The sequence below is a fragment of the Haliotis rubra genome, unplaced genomic scaffold, assembly GCF_003918875.1.
Source record: "Haliotis rubra isolate DU_JTF1 unplaced genomic scaffold, ASM391887v1 Scf21, whole genome shotgun sequence".
Lineage (NCBI taxonomy): Eukaryota > Metazoa > Mollusca > Gastropoda > Lepetellida > Haliotidae > Haliotis > Haliotis rubra.
In genome coordinates this window covers 3,302,098-3,321,778 of record NW_025766114.1, presented here as the reverse complement: position 1 = coordinate 3,321,778, position 19,681 = coordinate 3,302,098, and the positions used below count along the sequence as shown (strand labels likewise).

Genomic DNA, 19,681 nt, shown 5'->3' with positions numbered 1-19,681 from the left:
CATTATGGTACAAATTTCTCCCAGCTATCAACAGGCATACAACATAGCACAGTCTACAAGCAGATATTGCAGAGTAATCTCAAGTGAAGTGATTATAAAACATTAAGATGGTATATCAAGCCTCATAAATCACAACCCCATGATTGTTGTGGGATATTAAGTTAATCTTTCAGTAACTCATTATACTTAACAAGTCGTATGTTCACATAATCATGATAGTTTCTCTCATGGCTATAAATAGCTGTCATACGTGGATTTAACATCCAGGTTACACGTAATGCTTGATGAATCTTGCCTATCACATACATTGCAGTGAGCCCGTGTAACAAAGACGGTTTAGCATGATACAGTATGGCAGTGGCTTCAATACAACACGATAAACCATTCAGGGATACAAGGGAGTCTTGGGCAGGTTCCTGTATCTCCACACCTCCATCAAACGTTGTAAATACTCCTGGGATATGCATACACTATATGCCTCCTTCATGGCCACTTATGCAGTGTTGTCACCATTTGCAGTGAAAGAGTGAGTGAGTGAACAGTTTTATGCCGTTTTTAGCAATATTCCAGCAACATCATGGCGGGGGAAACCAGAAATGGGCTTCACACACTGCACCCATGTGGGGAATCGAACCCGGGTCTTTGGCGTGACAAGCGAACACTTTAACCACTAGACTAGACTAGACTAGACTAGACTAGACTTTAGACTAGACTAGACTAGACTAGAAACACACGCCACCCACCCAACCAACAGTGAAAGAACCAAATGTATTTATTGAATTGATGTGAAGAGTTCCTGCAAGAAGTAAGTGCTCAGACCAATGAGAGCTCTGCTTGCCTGTTGCATGACATGTGCAATAGCCTTGCTGTATGGGGGTTACTTCTATATATTGCTTTAATGTGTGGCAGTGGTAGGTGTACTTTACGTCTTTCAATAGCAGAAAGAAATGATTCACATTCCAGGTAAAATTTAAAGATGTCAGCTTCTATATTTACAAGTAACACATGCTTGGAGTAATGTATCTTACTCTCACCTGATGAAGGAGTAAACATATACTTATATCGTTATAACAAAGAGGTTGACATCCACAAATATTACCTGTTTAGGTACATTTGATTTCCATAAATTGTTAATGGCATTATTTCAACTCCTTACTTAAATAGACACATGTCAATACTATATGGCAAACTGGTGGTACGTATTCAAGGATGATGTAGCATTTTTAAACCGGTGCTGAAGCAGCTCAAATGGTTTTCTGGGATTTGGGAACCTGCCAGATCCTCCTACCCATTGTATAAGCTACTCAAAGGTGATCACATGGTCACAATGGCCGCCAAGCATGGATACAATATGGATGGTGAGAAGACCTGGAAGATAAACTCACACTTGACCGAGAAGCAGTCATTTCTCTAACTATCCATTCTTGTAATGGATTCATCAGCTGTAGGCCTCATTAGCTATGTGTCAGCTGTGATATACCTGTGGACTATGATTTAAACCCTATTTGTTTATGCATCCATCCACTCGCTCACTCACTCACTCACTTAGGTACACAGCCCTATCAGGAGATTAATGGGTGCAATGGAGACAGATGCTAAATTCAGTTTGGAAAGATTCCCTTGTGTTTGGTTAAGGCCGCTTTTTGTTCCAATAATGCTTGTTCATGATTGTCGTGATGATGTTAATGTCAACAGCAAACACTATAACTGGTAACGGATTAATATCACTTCAGTTATTACATGTCGATTTCAAACATGTGATATGGTTTCTATTATCCAATGATTATTATTGGTGAAGACTCACATATAACTGTAATATTCACATGCATGCACTAACTTGACATTAACACAACATTATATTCTGCATTAATGTATGTTCCTCGACATTCAGGGTAATTTCATTTCTCACAATCTCACTTCATCAGTACGTATTACAGGAACATATTTGTAATTCTAACAATTTCATCTCCAACTACGATTATTCTCAACAAGTGGAACTGAACCTCACAACAAACTGACAAACCCTGTTAATATAGCTAAAATGGCTCAAAAATCTCAAATAAATATTTCACAATTCATCTTGAGCTGTGCTTCAAATATGGCCATCAATTGGGGGAACCCTATCAAAGGGCATCACGTGCTTGCCTCTTGTGGAACAACCATTTTCTGATGCCCCAGAACTGCCCATTGTCCCTGAGGTCCTACTCGGGTTCTCGATCGTCGGTCGGAGGTTTTGGTGAAGCGGTGAGTTGCTGGAGGACGGTGAGCCACTCAAACTTCTCTTGCTCGTCTTTTGTCTGAAGAGTGACACACTTCCCCTTGCGATCCTTCAGACACAACCGATATCTCACACTCTTAGCCTTGGTCCCCATGCCTGGAACATAATGATACACAGTGGTTACAATATCATGCAAGTCAGTGTTTAAATGTGCTGGCTAAGTGGGTTAGATCGCTGACTTCGTGTGCTGAGATTAGGTGCCTGACTTTGAAAGTGTGGGTTCGAATCCCATATAGGATTGGAAGTATGAGCATTAACAGACATCTTATGAATGCATTACCATTTCTCTTTGTCACCACCTCTAAAAACAATGCATGGGATGCACATACACAACACAGTAGCCCCATACACGTGCACGGGGTGTCAGACAGACAGACAGACAGTTTATTTGCGTAATATCGGCCTAATGGCCTATAATACAGTTATACAGTTATATAAATTGATGTACAGTGGTCAACTGGATCCAGCTCTTGTTTGGAATACATTATGCAGAAATAAAGCAGTGAAATATATTACCTGACTGTTTCTTGATTTGAAAATAGATTCTAAGGTTAATGGACCTCTATACACTTTTCGAAGTTGTACCAAATATTTTTCACACCAACAATCGTAATATTTATATTAAAAAAAGACCTGATTCTCGTCTTCAACTTCCAATGCATTACATACAGTGCACAAATAGTCTGTTATGGGGATATCTTTTTTACATCTAAATTTGTTTATCTTCAGACTGTTATGGGAAATTCAGAATTTGCAGTACGCACGTATTAAGTATTTGTTTTTCAATTCAGTGATGTACGGTTCCAAGTGAAGGTCATATTTAAATTGTGAATAGTGGCTGAGAAACGTTGAGCTGCAAATATCATTATGCCAAGTCTGGTAGGCTATATCTTTGATGCGTTGTTCAAACGTTAGGATGAATAGCTGCACATCGCCAACACCTTGGTTTAACCATACATGTGAAAATCTGTTTTCGAATAAAATAGATCTCAAATTTGACACCCAATTAATTTTGCCCATATCGTCAAAAGTTTTAAGCATCTTAAAACACTGTATGGGATAATGTTGTTGATTCATGTGTAGCAGTTTAAACCAAAACTTAATTACTTTGATCTGGCTAAAGACAGACATTGGATAACGTCCAAGTTCACCGAGGATAGCCTTGTTAGAAGCAAATTTTCCAATTCTGAGAAATCTTTTAAAATACATCATTTGAATCCTTTCAACTGAATCTGAATATTTGTGTCCCCAAATTTCAGCTCCATAGAGTAGTAGTGGTGCTATCTTTCTATCAACAATAATCCGTGCCGTAGAGTATGTAATTTCCTGTTTTTTCTTAAAGATTCTAAACACTGAAAGACAGGCTTTGTTTGCTTGTTGTGCAAGAGTTTCACACGCCTTTGCCGTTATTAATCTTGATGAATACACGATACCAAGATATTTATAGTAAGTTACAACCTCCATAGGCTGATTACCGAAGAACCATTTCTCCGATTTCGCCAGAATATTTGACTTTCTTAAATTCAACTCCAATCCCTAATTTAAACAGAATATCTCCAGGAGCCTTAGTTGTCGTTGCAGACCAATAACACTAGTGGCAAAAAGAACGATGTCATCAGCAAACATTAGTAGCAGTAGATCTTGTATATCGTGGGTAACGAACAGTCCACTGTTACAAGACATATACAGTTCAGTGGCAAATTCATTAATAAAAAGTATAAAAAGTACGGGACTTAGGATACATCCTTTCAAGAATGTTGATAAATCACTGTAAACCATTTTGACACTCATCTTGCATCACACATTCATTAGTGTTTGTTTCTAGCTGGTTTTGTTGGGGGTTTTTTAAACTGAAAATCGTACACATAGAAGTTTCACGTCTTACACCAATCATCTAACAAGAGCGATTACTGTACAAACAACTATGGTCATAAGGAAGTGCAAGTGGCGATGCACTCTCAAAACATTCATTATTATCACATCCACATTGATTGACTCCGATATATCTTCCATTTTTTTCAATTGTAAACTAAAAATGAAGTTCCCAAGTTTTTTAAGAGTATATATCTGCCAGCACAGGTTGCAGTGGACTCATGTTAAACAGAAATTCCTTTGGGGTGAAGGTGTGACTGAATGATGTTAGTATTTAACTTTATCAACACAGCTGGCAAACAAGTCTGGGCCTAGATTTTTGAAGCTCTCTTAGCGATAAGATAGTCGTAAGTTAATGTTAGTGTATGGCAGTTACGACTATCTTAGCGCTAAGAGAGCTTCGAAAATCTAGGCCCTGGACCAGGCAAAACAGTGACAGAAAATATCAGCAATGAGACCCATTTTGTCGAATCAAAGAGACTAGACATTTGATTCATCCTTTTTGATACAAAAATGATTATACCCATCAAGAATATCCACATTTGAAATTTGTCCTCTTAACCCACTTTTCCCCCCCAAATCCACACCCTGACAAAGTGGTATATACGATGGAAAAATTAAGATTATTAAGTTACTGTATAGTCTTACACCTTCAACTTACACCTTCGTCAAGCTTCCTGTAATTGACACTAATAAAGTAAGGCACTACCGATTACTCTGGTACAGATTCTAGCTTCAACACTGAAGCACTCTCACCTTTATTTGTAGCTGGCTTCACAGTTTCTGTGACGACACAGTTATCAAGACTCAACATTTTACTGTTGATCTGATTTTCACAACCCTGAAAAGTCAAGCATGACTATGAACAAGAAGGTCTCTCACACCACACCTAAAATGTCATCAATGTTATAGAAAGTGCTTTTGAGGTACCCATGCTGAACAATAGGGCTGCGCAATATAACCGGTTTACTGGTATTTACCGGTTCAGACATGAAAACGATACGTATTGCGATTCACTGATCAAAAACCGGTATTCTGACATGCATTCGGAAAACTTCGCAACACTCGGAAATCTTTGGATATTTCCGTTTTTTAAATTGTTCCTTTCCTTGTTTCATTTGTGCCAAACATTATTTACATTTTCATTTTGTCATAATTAAAAGTTTTTTATTAAAGCCTAATCAAGCATACTGATATTGTTGTGGTTTTGCTGAATAAATCAAGCATTAACTCGATTATAAGTAAATTTTTGTTTAAAAAAACTTCTTGCAATATATTGCAATACATATCGCAATATGTGCTTTCGCGTCGCAATATATCACAATATGAAAATTCTCTGCAATACCCACCCCTAGTAAATAACATCAAAGTAGCAGCTTAATACTGATCCATGTACTCGGTGTGAACTCCTACCTACATGCCAATCCAATTATGAGAGTGAGGGTGTATGCTGCTGTTAGCAATATTCCAGCAATAACACAGAGGGGAACACCAGAAATTGGCTCGTGCCCATCTTGGTCATGAAGGCACACAATGACTATGACATATATTAAATATGATGCTTCACTGTAACAGTTATGAGATGATGAAGTCCTTGAAGGCAAGAAAGGACTTTGCACATAAAGATTAGTATTGACATTGTAGCTATAGAGATAGACTGAAATCATGAGTCCCACATACCTCTGTATATGATGCCTTGTGGTAGTGTAGTGAAGACGGGTTCTCTCTCATGGAAGCTCTCACAAGTCTCCAGCCCTTCCGCAGGTTCTTCTGCATCATCATCATCATCATCATCATCATCATCATCACCACCATCATCATCATCATCATCATCATCATCATCATCATCATCATCATCACCATCACAATCATCATCATCATCATCATCATCATCATCACCACCATCATCATCATCATCATCATCATCATCATCATCATCATCATCATCATCATCACAAGCACAATCATCATAATCAAAACCACAATCATCAACACCAGTATCACAACCACCACCATCATCTTCATCATCATAATCAATCATCCAATCATGACTGAGTGAGTGAGTATGGATTTACGTCACTTTAAGCAATATTCCAGCCATATCACAGTGAGGGACACCAGAATAAGGCTTCACACATTGTACCCATGTGGGGAATCGAACCCAGGTCTTCGGTGTGATGTGACAATGCTTTAACCATTAGACTACCCCACCGCCCTAAAAACAGACAAACTATATTGTATATTGTTCTTTCATGCATGGATACACTTTAAAACAAAGCATTTCAAGCTGTGTCAACCCTGGTGCTTGTCAGTTTCCATTAATCTTTAATTAAGGAAGTGTATATACCATGAACACTAGGTGTTGGTATCGATCCCTTTCTGAACAAGGTAATGATTGTTTTAGTCATCATAACAATCATAAACATCATCAATGCTATTTTCTGATCATGTTGACATCAACAGTATAAATACCTTCTTCATTAGGAAGGACTCCTTTACAAGCTTTCCTTTCTTGACCTTTTCAACTTTGACCTCTTCCCGCTCGCCCTCATCCTCATCCTCATCAGAGGAGCTGGAGTCTTCATCAGTGCTGTCGTAGAAACTGTTCCGTTTTATCCCCAGGTTGATGGACGTCTGAAACGAGGGGAGAACCTTGTGTCAACAAATATACAACACATGATCTGATTGGCTAAACAAATATTTCTGTTGTGGCTGCATTGTCGTGATGAACAAAGTTACTGTTCCCTGGGGCGGTGGGGTAGCATAGTGGTTAAAGCATTCACTTGTCACGCCCAAGACCAGGGTTCGATTCCCCACATGGGTACAATGTGTGAAGCCCATTTCTGGTGCCCCCGGCCGTTATATTGCTGTAATATTAATAAATCTGCGTAAAATCCAACTCACTCACTCACTCACTGTTTCCGTGTTATTTCTCCAGTTAGCTGTGCATTAAAGACAAATGGACTGTCTGTGAAGTTATTGTTGAGGTATAAATCTATACCATTTGTCACATTGCTTTTTAGTTATGGAGTTTGAAACATAGAAATGCTGTGCACACACTAAGCAGATTTACAGTGAGTACACCCTTCCTCACATTTATACCTCCATAAATGCAAACTAAACTCATAGAAACGAATAAGGGAACACATGGAAATACAAGTGTTCCTTTATTTATTTCCAGAATTTCACTCGCAGTGCAATACATACCTTGTGAAGAAAACTGGAAAAGAATAAAGGAACACTTGTACTTTCATGTGTTCCCTTATACGTTTCCATAAGTATATATTGATGTCAATTCCTATTTTAGTCTATGAATGTAACTATTGCAGTGTTCGCGTTAACGCAAAAAACGGCGTGTTTCACGCAAATAAATCTACATTTAACGCATGATGTTTTCTACCTGCGTGTTTTGCACGCAAAGCAGTTTGTGTTCTGGAAACAAGTAAACCGAAAAACATATTTTGCCCAAGGAAGCAATAAAATAAAATAAAGTTTCTCTCAGTTAATTTGACCTGCAAATGATGTGAACATGCTCTAAAATGGAAGGAAATGACGTCTAAATTTCAAACTTTTTACAGGGGGACCCCGCACCCCCTAGAGACATCGCCGCTGTCTCGATCGGGCATACACCTACGGTGCATGCACATGCAAGATTCTTGGGGCTATGCGTTTTAGGAACACAAAGCTTTTTTCCTACCGCGAACACTGTATTGATTGAACAACTGATGCATGGCAATTGTCCAATATATCAACAGCGAGGTTAAAGGTCATCAGTTAACACTGAATGTTTCTAGAAGTTGGTGAGTCAATAATGAATACTACTTTATGAATAACAACTTATTGTTTATTGCATAGAGCGACGTTTCGATGTAGATTCATACACTGTTTTCAAGTGAGTGAGTGAGTTTAGTTTTACGCTGCACTCAGCAATATTCCTGCTATATGACAGCGGTCTGTAAATAATCGGGTCTGGACCAGACAATCCAGTGATCAACAGAATGAGCACTGATCTGCGCAATTGGGAACCAATGACGTTTCAACCAAGTCAGCGAGCCTGACCACCCGATCCTGTTAGTCGGCCTCTTCTTACGACAAGCATGGGTTACTGAAGGTTCATTCTAACTTGGATCTTCACGGGTTCGTTTTCAAGCTAAAATCTAGCTTGATAACGGTGTAACAATCTACACCGAAATGTCGCCTTTTACGCAATAAACAAGTACAGTCGAGCACCGTTATTGATATTCATGTGAGCAAGAAAAAATATCGAGTTATCTGAACTTCGAGACATATGGGCATATCATAACATATCACTATGAAAGAAAACAAAACGCTTCTATGTATGTTTTGATTCGAAACTATAATCCGTTATCAGTAGTGTTTATTCGTAACATATATACTTCCTAATTAATTCCTTCTTAATTAATCCTAATAAAATAACAAACAAGTGACACCTTCAACTCAATTAGCCCTAATTAGTTTACACTACCGCATCCCTTTGATTCATGCCACACCGTGTGTAAACAACCTCGGTTCAGAGGGATACTTGCCCATGATAGGTATTTGAATACCAAGTTAAAAAGGGTAATTTTGCTTGTTGGGACCATGAAATTATATCGAGATATCTGAAATATCGAGACATCCATATCGAGTTAAAAGAGCTTGAATAATGATAAATTATGAAGGATTTTGCCGGGACCAAGATGTTATATCGAGACAACCGAGATATTGAGTTATCAGAGTTCGACACAACAGTGCTCGACTGTATAACTGCAATGTGATCTAAACAAAAATCTATGAACAACTGATGTATGTGATGACATGTTTTATGGATTTTGACATTTTGTGTCATATTGGATGTATTATATTGCATATTTTCTCTCATGTTTGAGAATATAATGATAGAACTCAGTTTGAAGGCAAGGTTGGTTTTATTACAGGTTGCCTAAGCTTTTTTCATAGATAGCTTTTGCTTTTATTTTGTTTTGATAGCCTAGGTATTCGCTTTTGATCTGACTATCAATATCTTCAAAAAAGTATCACCATGAGCTGAAAGGCAGTCATATTTTGATATAGGCTTTATCTTATATTGTGAGTTTAGTTTAACGCCGCTTTTAGCAATATTCCAGCAATATCATGGCGGGGGGCACCAGAAATGGGCTTTGCACATTGTGCCCATGTGGGAATCAAACCCAGGTCCTCAGCCTTAAACACCTGAACCATAGGCTAAGCCACCGCCCTTATTATATTGTGAAGTAAGATGTACTGGAGGACAGAATCTCTTAAAGACATCAATAAACAGAAACATCCATATCCTGCATTGTTCTCTATTTACATTTGGCAATGTTCTGGCCACTATCACTGTTGATGTTGTCAGTAGTATGAATACATGGCATTACAGCATCAGTGTTAGATATAACAAGAAGACAAAGTCATCAATATCCCCCGCAATGGCAAAATACTCTTCATGATTATGTCTACGAGTTATGATTATGTCAAATATTTAGGTGTGTATATAGAAAAGTGGAAGGAGAGTATTGAAAGGTTTTTAAAGTTCTGCTCCAGAAAGGAGCACTATCACCAATTTCAGTTTTAGTCAAACTTGTTGCCATGGAAATGCCAAAAATATTTTATTCAGAATTCCAAAACTACCAAAAGGCACCAGTACACCACCAGACCAATCTATTGCCAAGTTTGGTGAAGAAATAGTGAATGGTTTTAGAGTTCAGCTCCGGAAAAGAGCACAACCACCAATTTCAGTCTAAGTCAAACTTGTTGCCATGTAAACGCCAAAAATATTTTATTCAGAATTCCAAAACTACCAAAAAGGCACCAGTACACCACCAGATCTATCTATGTGCCAAGTTTGGTGAAGAAATAGTGAACAGTTTTAAAGTTCAGCTCCGGAAAAGAGCACTACCACAATTTCAGGATAAGTCAAACTTGTTGCCATGGAAACGCCAAAAATATTTTATTCAGAATTCCAAAACTACCAAAAGGCACCAGTACACCACCAGATCTATCTATGTGCCAAGTTTGGTGAAGAAATAGTGAACAGTTTTAGAGTTCAGCTCCGGAAAAGAGCACTACCACAATTTCAGGATAAGTCAAACTTGTTGCCATGTAAACGCCAAAAATATTTTATTCAGAATTCCAAAACTACCAAAAGGCACCAGTACACCACCAGATCTATCTATGTGCCAAGTTTGGTGAAGAAATATTGAACGGTTTTAGAGTTCTGCTCCGGAAAAGACAAATGTGCACGGATGGACGCAAGCTCGGACGGAGTCCGTTTTAATACCCCCCGCAAAACGCGTTGCTGGGGATAATAAAGAATACAACTTTATGGATAACAACTACAGTCAAGCAATGCCAAATGTAAATAAAGAACAATGCAGGATATGGATGTTTCACCAGTGGAGTATGACACTGGAATTGATTTCAAAGATCCATCATGTACATCTGTGAATCTTCCCAGAAGCATAATCTATGCCTCTATATGAGCTTATGACAATATTCCAACCCGGACCTTCATGGGTTCCAGAACACAGCTTAGTGTGTAGAACAAAGCAGACAGTTCTATTTCACTAAGTCCTGTTCTGGATGTTAAGCTGCTTCAAGAAAGATACTCACAAATCGATACAGTTTCTCTCCATCATTGAACTTGGGACTGACACCACTGCTGCCATCATGGAGGTCGACCTCTTGTAGATGACCTAGTTTCAGTAAGGTCTGCGCCATGGCTGATCCATTCTCACGATTACGAACAATGGACCAGCGCATTAGCCAGTCCACGACGTCACTGCCTGAGAAAAGATGCAGATTGTATTAATGTGATGAATGAAATATTGCTTGATCTGTCTGTATGAAACTTGTGACATTTAAGCATATTAAACTGAAATTTATCCATATAGTCCTCTTCAAAAGATAGGACTCATAGTCCCAGCAGCTTGGCATGCAGAGAAGAGAATGACTACCACTGATCATCAAGATCACCCACAAAACCATCTGCACTTCTGCCATTCCTGTGCCAGCTATAACCCGCACTGCCATATAGCCCGCAGTTTTAGAGGGAAAAAGATGCGGGTAATAGTGCAAAAAATACGGTATACAGAATGATGTCTTGAAGTGTCAGCACATACCTCACTTAGCATGCTTAATTAAGTGGGGATGTATGGTCCTGGTTACAAATCAGGCCCTGATTTCTCAAAGTTTTGACTTAAGTTAACGATTTTACTCAAATTTGAGAAAAATGCATGAAAATGCATTTCCCAGAATAAATTGAAATTGAGATTTAACTCAAACATTGTAGACAATCTATGTTTAGAAGATATTTTACTTGAGTTGTTTTTTTGATTTTAGAAATGCAGTTGAGTTGGAAAATCAGCTGTTTCAAATTGTCAAACTCAGTTTGAAATTTGAGTACAAACTGAAGTTTGTTTCGAGAAATCGGGTCCAGGTGAAATTAATCAACGTTGGTCGCCGAGAGTCCTTGGCTGGGTGACCATTTCTGGCAGGTTGACTCCTGAGAGTTTCTAGGACTTCAGTTCCATCCCACAACGAAGCACACGTGTGATCTCACCCTAGTGAGTTTGTTCATAAACTGCCTCTGATCACCCAGCAGTGAATGGGTACCCGATGGGATAAGTCTATTAAGCTTCTAGGGCCTCGCAGGCAGCTTGGGTTATCCAGGGTGTGTTAGTGCCTTGAGTATGCACAAGAGTGTGGAAACAGGCGCTTTCTAATTATTATAGCCATTATTTTAAATGAAATCTTAAGTATAAGTTTTTCTCACCTTTAAAACAGTTCTTGTAGACCTCCCCTCCCCGGAGATGGGCGCGCTGGTGTTAACCCCTGCATCTGGATCCTGGATAGCACCAATGATCTCACTGAAACACAACCATCCAATTGGTCAAGGAGTGTGTGTGGAATCATGTAGGAGTGTTTGTTATTGATCAGTCAACAATGTTCCACAATGATATCCCTGGTACAATGACATGCCATCAACATACCAAACATTCAGTTGATCCAAGTTAGTTGTTGCCTATAATGAAAAGCTACAGAAAGCTGGGGATCTATTAAAAGAAAAGTGAGTGAGTGAATGAATGAGTTTAGTTTTACGCCGTTTTTAGCAACATTCCAGCAATATAATGGTTAGGACATATTGTAAGAAAAGTCTCTATAAGGATTGAATAGAGGTCCTATTACATTTATTTATTTCACTATATTGATCGCTTTGTGCTAGAAATATGTTGGGTGGGGTGAGTCCCATCCAGGTTTCGCACCCACACTCTCAGAGTCAGGCACCTAATCGCCCGGGTTCCATTCCCCACACGTCCCTCGCTGCGATACAGCAGCATTACCCATACTCATTCATTCGCTAACTTCCCTAGTGACTATGACTGGTTTAACCAACTACAACTACAACATAGTAGTTGTCAGTATACACATCTGAGAATATGTAACAACAATTAAACAGTATCCCTATCTAGTCAAGCCTAATTAGGTTGCTTAATCACAAGCATAACAAATTAATCACAAGCATAATTAGCATAACAAGAAGACAAAGTCATCAATATCCCCCGCAATGGCAAAATACTCTTCATGATTATGTCTACGAGGTATGATTATGTCAAATATTTAGGTGTGAAGGAGAGTATTGAAAGGTTTTTAAAGTTCTGCTCCAGAAAGGAGCACTATCACCAATTCCAAAACTACCAAAAAGGAACCAGTACACCACTAGACTAATCTATGTGTCAGGTTTGGTGAAGAAATAGTGAACGGTTTTAGAATTTAGCTCCGGAAAAGTGCACTACCACCAATTTCAGGCTAAGTAAACTTGTTGCCATGGAAAAGCCAAAAATATTTTATTCAAAATTTCAAAACTACCAAAAGGCACCAGTACACCACCAGATCTATCTATGTGTCCAGTTTGGTGAAGAAATAGTGAACGGTTTTAGAGTTCAGCTCCGGAAAGAGCACTACCACCAATTTCAGGCTAAGTCAACTTGTTGCCATGGAAACGCCAAAAATATTTTATTCAGAATTCCAAAACTACCAAAAGGCACCAGTACACCACCAGACCAATCTATGTGCCAAGTTTAGTGAAGAAATAGTGAACGGTTTTAGAGTTCACCTCCGGAAAAGAGCACAACCACCAATTTCAGGCTAAGTCAAAGTTGTTGCCATGGTGCCATGGAAATGCCAAAAATATTTTATTCAGAATTCAAAAACTACCAAAAGGCACCAGTACACCACCTGATCTATCTATGTGCCAAGTTTGGTGAAGAAATAGTTAACGGTTTTAGAGTTCTGCTCCGGAAAGGAGCACAACCACCAATTTCAGGCTAAGTCAAACTTGTTGCTATGGAAACGCCAAATATGTTTTATTCAGAATTCCAAAACTACCAAAAGTCACCAGTACACCACCAGATCTATGTATGTGCCAAGTTTGGTAAAGACATAGTGAACGGTTTTAGAGTTCTGCTCCGGAAAAGTGCACTACCACCAATTTCAGGCTAAGTCAAACTTGTTGCCACAGAAACGCCAAAAATATTTTATTCAGAATTCAAAAACTACCAAAAGGCACCAGTACACCACCTGATCTATCTATGTGCCAAGTTTGGTGAAGAAATAGTTAACGGTTTTAGAGTTCTGCTCCGGAAAAGTGCACTACCACCAATTTCAGGCTAAGTCGAACTTTTGCCATGGAAACGCCAAAAATGTTTTATTCAGAATTCCAAAACTACCAAAAGGCACCAGTACACCACCAGATCTAAAGTTTTGGCCCTAGAATTCCAAACTACCAAAAGGCGCCCAGTACGCCAATTATATCTTACTCCATGTGCCAAGTTTGGTGATGTAATAGTGAACTATTTTAGAGTTATAGCTCGAGGAAAAGAGCGCTGCCACTAATTCCTATATTTCAGCTCGAACTTGTTGCCATGTAAGCGATCAAAATATTTTATTCAGAATTCAAAACTACCAAAGGCACCAGTACACCACCAGATCTATCCATGTGCCAAGTTTGGTGAAGAAAATATTGAATAGTTTTAGAGTTCTGCTCGAGAAAAGAGCACTACCACCAATTTAGAGTCAAAGTCCAAACTTGTTTGCCATGGAAGCCGCATAAAATATTTTCAAGAATTCCAAAACTACCAAAGGAACCAGTACACCACCAGATCTATGTATGTGCCAAGTTTGAAGAAATAGTGAACAGTTTTAGAGTTTAGCTCGGGAAAAGTGCCACCACACTTTATGGAATTTCGAGTCAAAGAAATTGAGCTTGTTGCCATGGAAAAAGAATTCCAAAACTACCAAAAGGAACCAGTACACCACTAGACTAATCTATGTGTCAGGTTTGGTGAAGAAATAGAACGGTTTTAGAATTTAGCTCCGAAAAGTGCACTACCACCAATTTCAGGCTAAGTAAACTTGTTGCCATGGAAAAGCCAAAAATATTTTATTCAAAATTTCAAAACTACCAAAAGGCACCAGTACACCACCAGATCTATCTATGTGTCCAGTTTGGTGAAGAAATAGTGAACGGTTTTAGAGTTCAGCTCCGGAAAGAGCACTACCACCAATTTCAGGCTAAGTCAACTTGTTGCCATGGAAACGCCAAAAATATTTTATTCAGAATTCCAAAACTACCAAAAGGCACCAGTACACCACCAGACCAATCTATGTGCCAAGTTTAGTGAAGAAATAGTGAACGGTTTTAGAGTTCACCTCCGGAAAAGAGCACAACCACCAATTTCAGGCTAAGTCAAAGTTGTTGCCATGCCCATGGATAAGCCGACCCCAAACTTGACCCTCAAAATCAGTGTCAAAATCATATCTCTCATGGATAGGCCGACCCCCCGCGATGGGTCGCGGCCAACAGAGACCAGAGTACCCGGTAAGTATGTTCCATCAACGACGAGACACCATTACGAGAATATTACATAATAAAGATTACCGGTGTTTGTTTACCTTTTTTTAACGATCACTGCTTGCATCAACAACGAGACGCCATTTGGAAAGTGGATATACAGCGTAAGTGTTGGTGAGAATATTACATAATAAAGATTACCGGTGTATTGTGGCAACATGTGTTTGTGTTCCTTTTTATATCCCGACGATCACTGCTTGCATCAACAACGAGACGCCATTTTGTGAAATCGGTGAGTATGGAGAGAAAAAGTACCATCGGTAAATAAAAACTGAAGTCAACTTTTGTTTCAAAATATATTATTTAAGTGTCCATATTTCATCTATATATATATGACAATAAGAAAAATAGTCCACTAACAATAAACACTGACATTTCTGCAAGAGAGTTCTGAGATTTTCACAAGTCATCGGCCGTAAACCCATCAAATTCCGTGTCACTGTCCTCCTCATACTGTAAGTCGATCCACATTATTCAAAGAATTCACTGTCATATATATTGTGTCTACTCACGGATCGAAACGAAGTGTAGTTGACAGAAAATGCATAATATATTTTGCTTCTCTAAATATCATATTTATTGTAGCAACAAACTGGCTTGCTTATTTTACCCCATTCAACAATCACAAACTGATTACCGCCTCGTTCCATGTCACGTGCTTACCACGTTCATGATGGTCCGTATAACCTTAGTGTTGATTATATATTTTTTACATAAAAACTATTACACAATGCTAGGATATATTTCTTTGGGTTAAATAATAGTATTCAATCAATAGAATTCATCCCGTTATATTATTGTGCATGTTTGAACTTGTTCGCGGGGAAACGTGTGCACAGCTGATTGCTATTTCCGGCTTTGTGTACGAGACAAATACGCACGGTAATCTTAATTAATTTATAGAGCAAAAACTGTAACTAAAATTACACAATGCTAGGATATATTTCTTTGGGTTAAATAACGGTATTCTGTATTATATTTTACTGATGACTGCGTCAGAATTCGTCCCGTTATATTATTGTGCATGTTTGAACTTGTTCGCCGGGAAACGTGTGCACAGCTGATTGCTATTTCCGGCTTTGTGTACGAGACAAATACGCACGGTAATCTTAATCCCTGCAAATAAAACAATGCCCAGCAAAAACAACTTATAACTTAAATGGTAATTAATCTTGTCTAGTGATGTTTAATTGCAAATTTGACGTCTCTACTGACAAAGTCGTCTTCTGTTGTTTGTTCAAGCGAAGTGATACGATGTTGTTTTTTTACCCCTGGAAAAAAGTTTGACGAAAAGTGTAACTCATGGATAAGACGACCCCTCTACAGACGGCTTTTTGGTCCTCAAAATTCGCTTATAGACGGTCATATACGAAAACTATTCTCGGACACATGCTTCGCAGCTGGTCCACAATAACATTGTCAAAGAGCAAAGTAACGATGCTTCGAGGAATTCATTAAATAAATTGAATAAACTAATGAATAAAATCAACAACAACATTCATAAAAGTTGTCAAACGTACATATAAAATTACTATTTCCATCTTTATGTGCGATCATGTAATGTAAGTCAAGTCACTGACAAGTGACATCTCGCTCTCGCCCGCCTCAATCTTCACGCCGGACACGATGTTTAATGCGAAAATATATACATGAAGCATTTTTGTCACAGGTCATAACGTAGCACGATACGTCCAATAAGTTCCATAATTTACGTACAGGTAGCGATTTCTTGCTTAATATGTTCAAAATAGCATTATTTTACCCAACACTTTCTTCTAAATCTAAATGTTTTCGTTTACGAGGACGGTATCCATTGCCGCAATATGATTGGCTGCCTTAGGTCACGTGTCTGATTTTGACCAATCACAACCCTTATAGCAGACTGTAGCGAAAAAGCGTCATTAGAAACCAATTTTTATCCAATAAAATCGCTTCTTACAACTGTGAAAATACTCGGCAAGGGTTCAGTGATGTTGTTGATGTTCAGAGCTTTCGAACGATACCCGACATCAAACGATTCGCCTCCCATGTTATTCATACGAAGCTTCGAAAACGGAGGTATTTTCCGTTGTTGTGTCATGTTACCGAGCGGAAAGCCACAGATATCGGGAAATAGGCGACCATACATATTATTTAAGAAATCTTTTTATAATAATTTTCTGATGACGTAAAAATGAAAATATAAAAGAAAAAGGCACGGGCATGTTATGACATGTCACAAATGGAAAAAAATCGCCATAGTTTTTGCTTCTTTCGTGGTTTATCTGGACGTTATAAATGTAAGCTTGATTTTCATTCAAAAATAATTTTATTTAAGTTGTATAAAAATAAACTTCCTATTTATCAACAGTAGGATTAGATCTTTTAAATGGTGTATGGGATGTAGTAGCAATAACGTTTTACAAGCTTATAATTTCCTTCATAAACATAGGCTTCATCTATGACCTCAGAGTCTCTGGGAACTCGGTGTCCTGGCAGTAAATGCCTCTGGTTGAAAGGTGTTGAAAGAGTTAACATGATACATCACAAGCATAATTAGGTTGCTGAATCACGAACATAACAAAATTACATCGGTTCAAGGTTAGTGAACATGTACATGCATATCTGAATTAAATGGAAATACTATCAACCAGTCGACTACTCACCTAACGTTAGCATATGCCCTGAAGTTCTGGAATGTCATCTTGTTATACGATATCTGAAAATAGAACAGAGAAATATTAACTAAATTCACTTCTTATTGTGTATGAAATGTCTGTGAATTTTGCATTAATATATTTTCTTTTCAATGATTTACTTTGTCAGAATAATTGTTTACACACACAAAAGAGGACTGATTGCTGCAACATCAAAGTAATGTCAGGACATTTCTTTTTTAAGAAACGCTGTTACACAACTCTTTTAACAATGCTAAACAATGAATACAAGGAAGCATAGTTAGGTGTATTTTGCCTCAGTTGTATCAAGAGACCGTGAAGATCTGTTAGAAATTGTCTTCAGCAACCCATGCTTGTCGTAAGAAGCGACTAATGGGATTGGGTGGTGAGGCTCACTAACTTGACACATGTCATCGCATCCCAGTTGCGTAGATCAATGCTCATGCTGTTGATCACTGAATTGTCTGGTCCAGACTAGATTATTTACAGACCGACAGCCATAAAGATAGAATATTGCTGAGTGCAGCGTTAAACAACAAACAAGCGGAGTTGGCATGAGAACAAAACTCAAAGAAAGTGGATTAAATATTGCATTAGGCATGTCAAAATACAATGTAGCCAAGACAGCAATCATTTGTTGCTGGGGTTACACAGACCTGCTTTGACGTGCTCTGTGAACGGATGACAGCGCCGATGGCGTGTGCCCACCCATCTCGGTCATCGGCTCCTGCTGCTTGGAAATACAACTCCTCTCCTTCTGGAGTCGACAGCTTGAACAGGCACTGGAATCACAGAAAAACAGGGAGTCAGTGAGTGAGTATTGTTTTACGCCACTTTTAGCAATATTCCAGCAATATCATTGTAGAACACCACAAATGGGCTTCACACATTGTACCCATGTGGGAAATCAAACCCAAGTCTTCAGTGTGACAAGCGAAAGTTAAAACCACTAGGTTACAGGTTATCTGCCCCAGAGAAAAAAAAGCAGTGAGGGTTAGTGCAAGAAAAAATATAAAATCAATGAATATGGAAATGTCAAACTCACGACAAACAAGAGTAACAGTAACTCCCGATCAATTGTCAATATAATTACATCAACGGGAAGTAATGATTCATGAAAAAAAGTTACATGCAAATTGCTCATGCAAAGAATTCATTATCATAAACGTTTATCACTTGAAACTAATCAACATTTAATTTAATCACCATGATGAGCCAACTCAAGTGTAACCTTAGTGAATGGAACTAGAACATCCTACAAACTCCACCCAAGCGGAACAATTCCTACGGATATTGATATCAGTATCAGGACATTCCCCTGTTGGGGATAATTGTTCACTAATTGAATTATGTAGCATTTTGAATAATATCATATTTTAAAAAACTGTACAATAACTGTCAATAACTACAGCTCTTAAAGGTTGTTTGTCATTTTGTTCTGCGAGAGGCAGAAATCTGGGATGTTTAGCTGTCTCCATGGTAACACGGACAAGTGGCCCTCTCTTGGACAGTCATCTGTATCGACACACTGCATCTTAAGCTCACAACTCAGAAAATCCTAACCATGCTAAATAAAGTATAATAATTATGGTAACCGATTGGTATAAAAAAAATATAGTTACACAAAAATAATTTCCATTGTCACATAAAGTAGCCATACACTGGTAATGAAAACTTCTATGCCGAGTTGGTTGCCGCTGCTTTTACTGTGATGTTAACTTGTACGTTACCACATGTATTATCATGATCAACTGATAAAAACATTTGCCAGACTCGAGTATTTACAGACCACCGCATATAGCTGGAATACTGCTGAGAGCAGCATTATACAAACAAACAAACAAACAAATTCTTTGAAACATGACAATCAGGAAACAAAAGGTACAATCTAGTCAGTCAACATGAGAAAATGTTTAGCGAGGTACCGAAACTAATTTCACCAAT

General features: G+C 38.4%; 1 protein-coding gene across 1 annotated transcript in view; it reads right to left on the bottom strand.

Annotated features, from left to right (window-relative positions):
* Nucleotides 1-734: 734 nt before the first annotated feature.
* Nucleotides 735-19,681, bottom strand: part of LOC124276564 (pleckstrin-2-like) — a 34,499-nt gene continuing 15,552 nt past the window's right edge. The window contains 9 exon segments of the mRNA XM_046712205.1: nucleotides 735-2,374; nucleotides 4,907-4,991; nucleotides 5,831-5,920; nucleotides 6,623-6,784; nucleotides 10,781-10,953; nucleotides 11,943-11,985; nucleotides 11,988-12,036; nucleotides 17,726-17,778; nucleotides 18,394-18,519. Coding sequence (XP_046568161.1) covers nucleotides 2,202-2,374; nucleotides 4,907-4,991; nucleotides 5,831-5,920; nucleotides 6,623-6,784; nucleotides 10,781-10,953; nucleotides 11,943-11,985; nucleotides 11,988-12,036; nucleotides 17,726-17,778; nucleotides 18,394-18,519 — 954 coding nt within the window. The 3' untranslated portion in view covers nucleotides 735-2,201.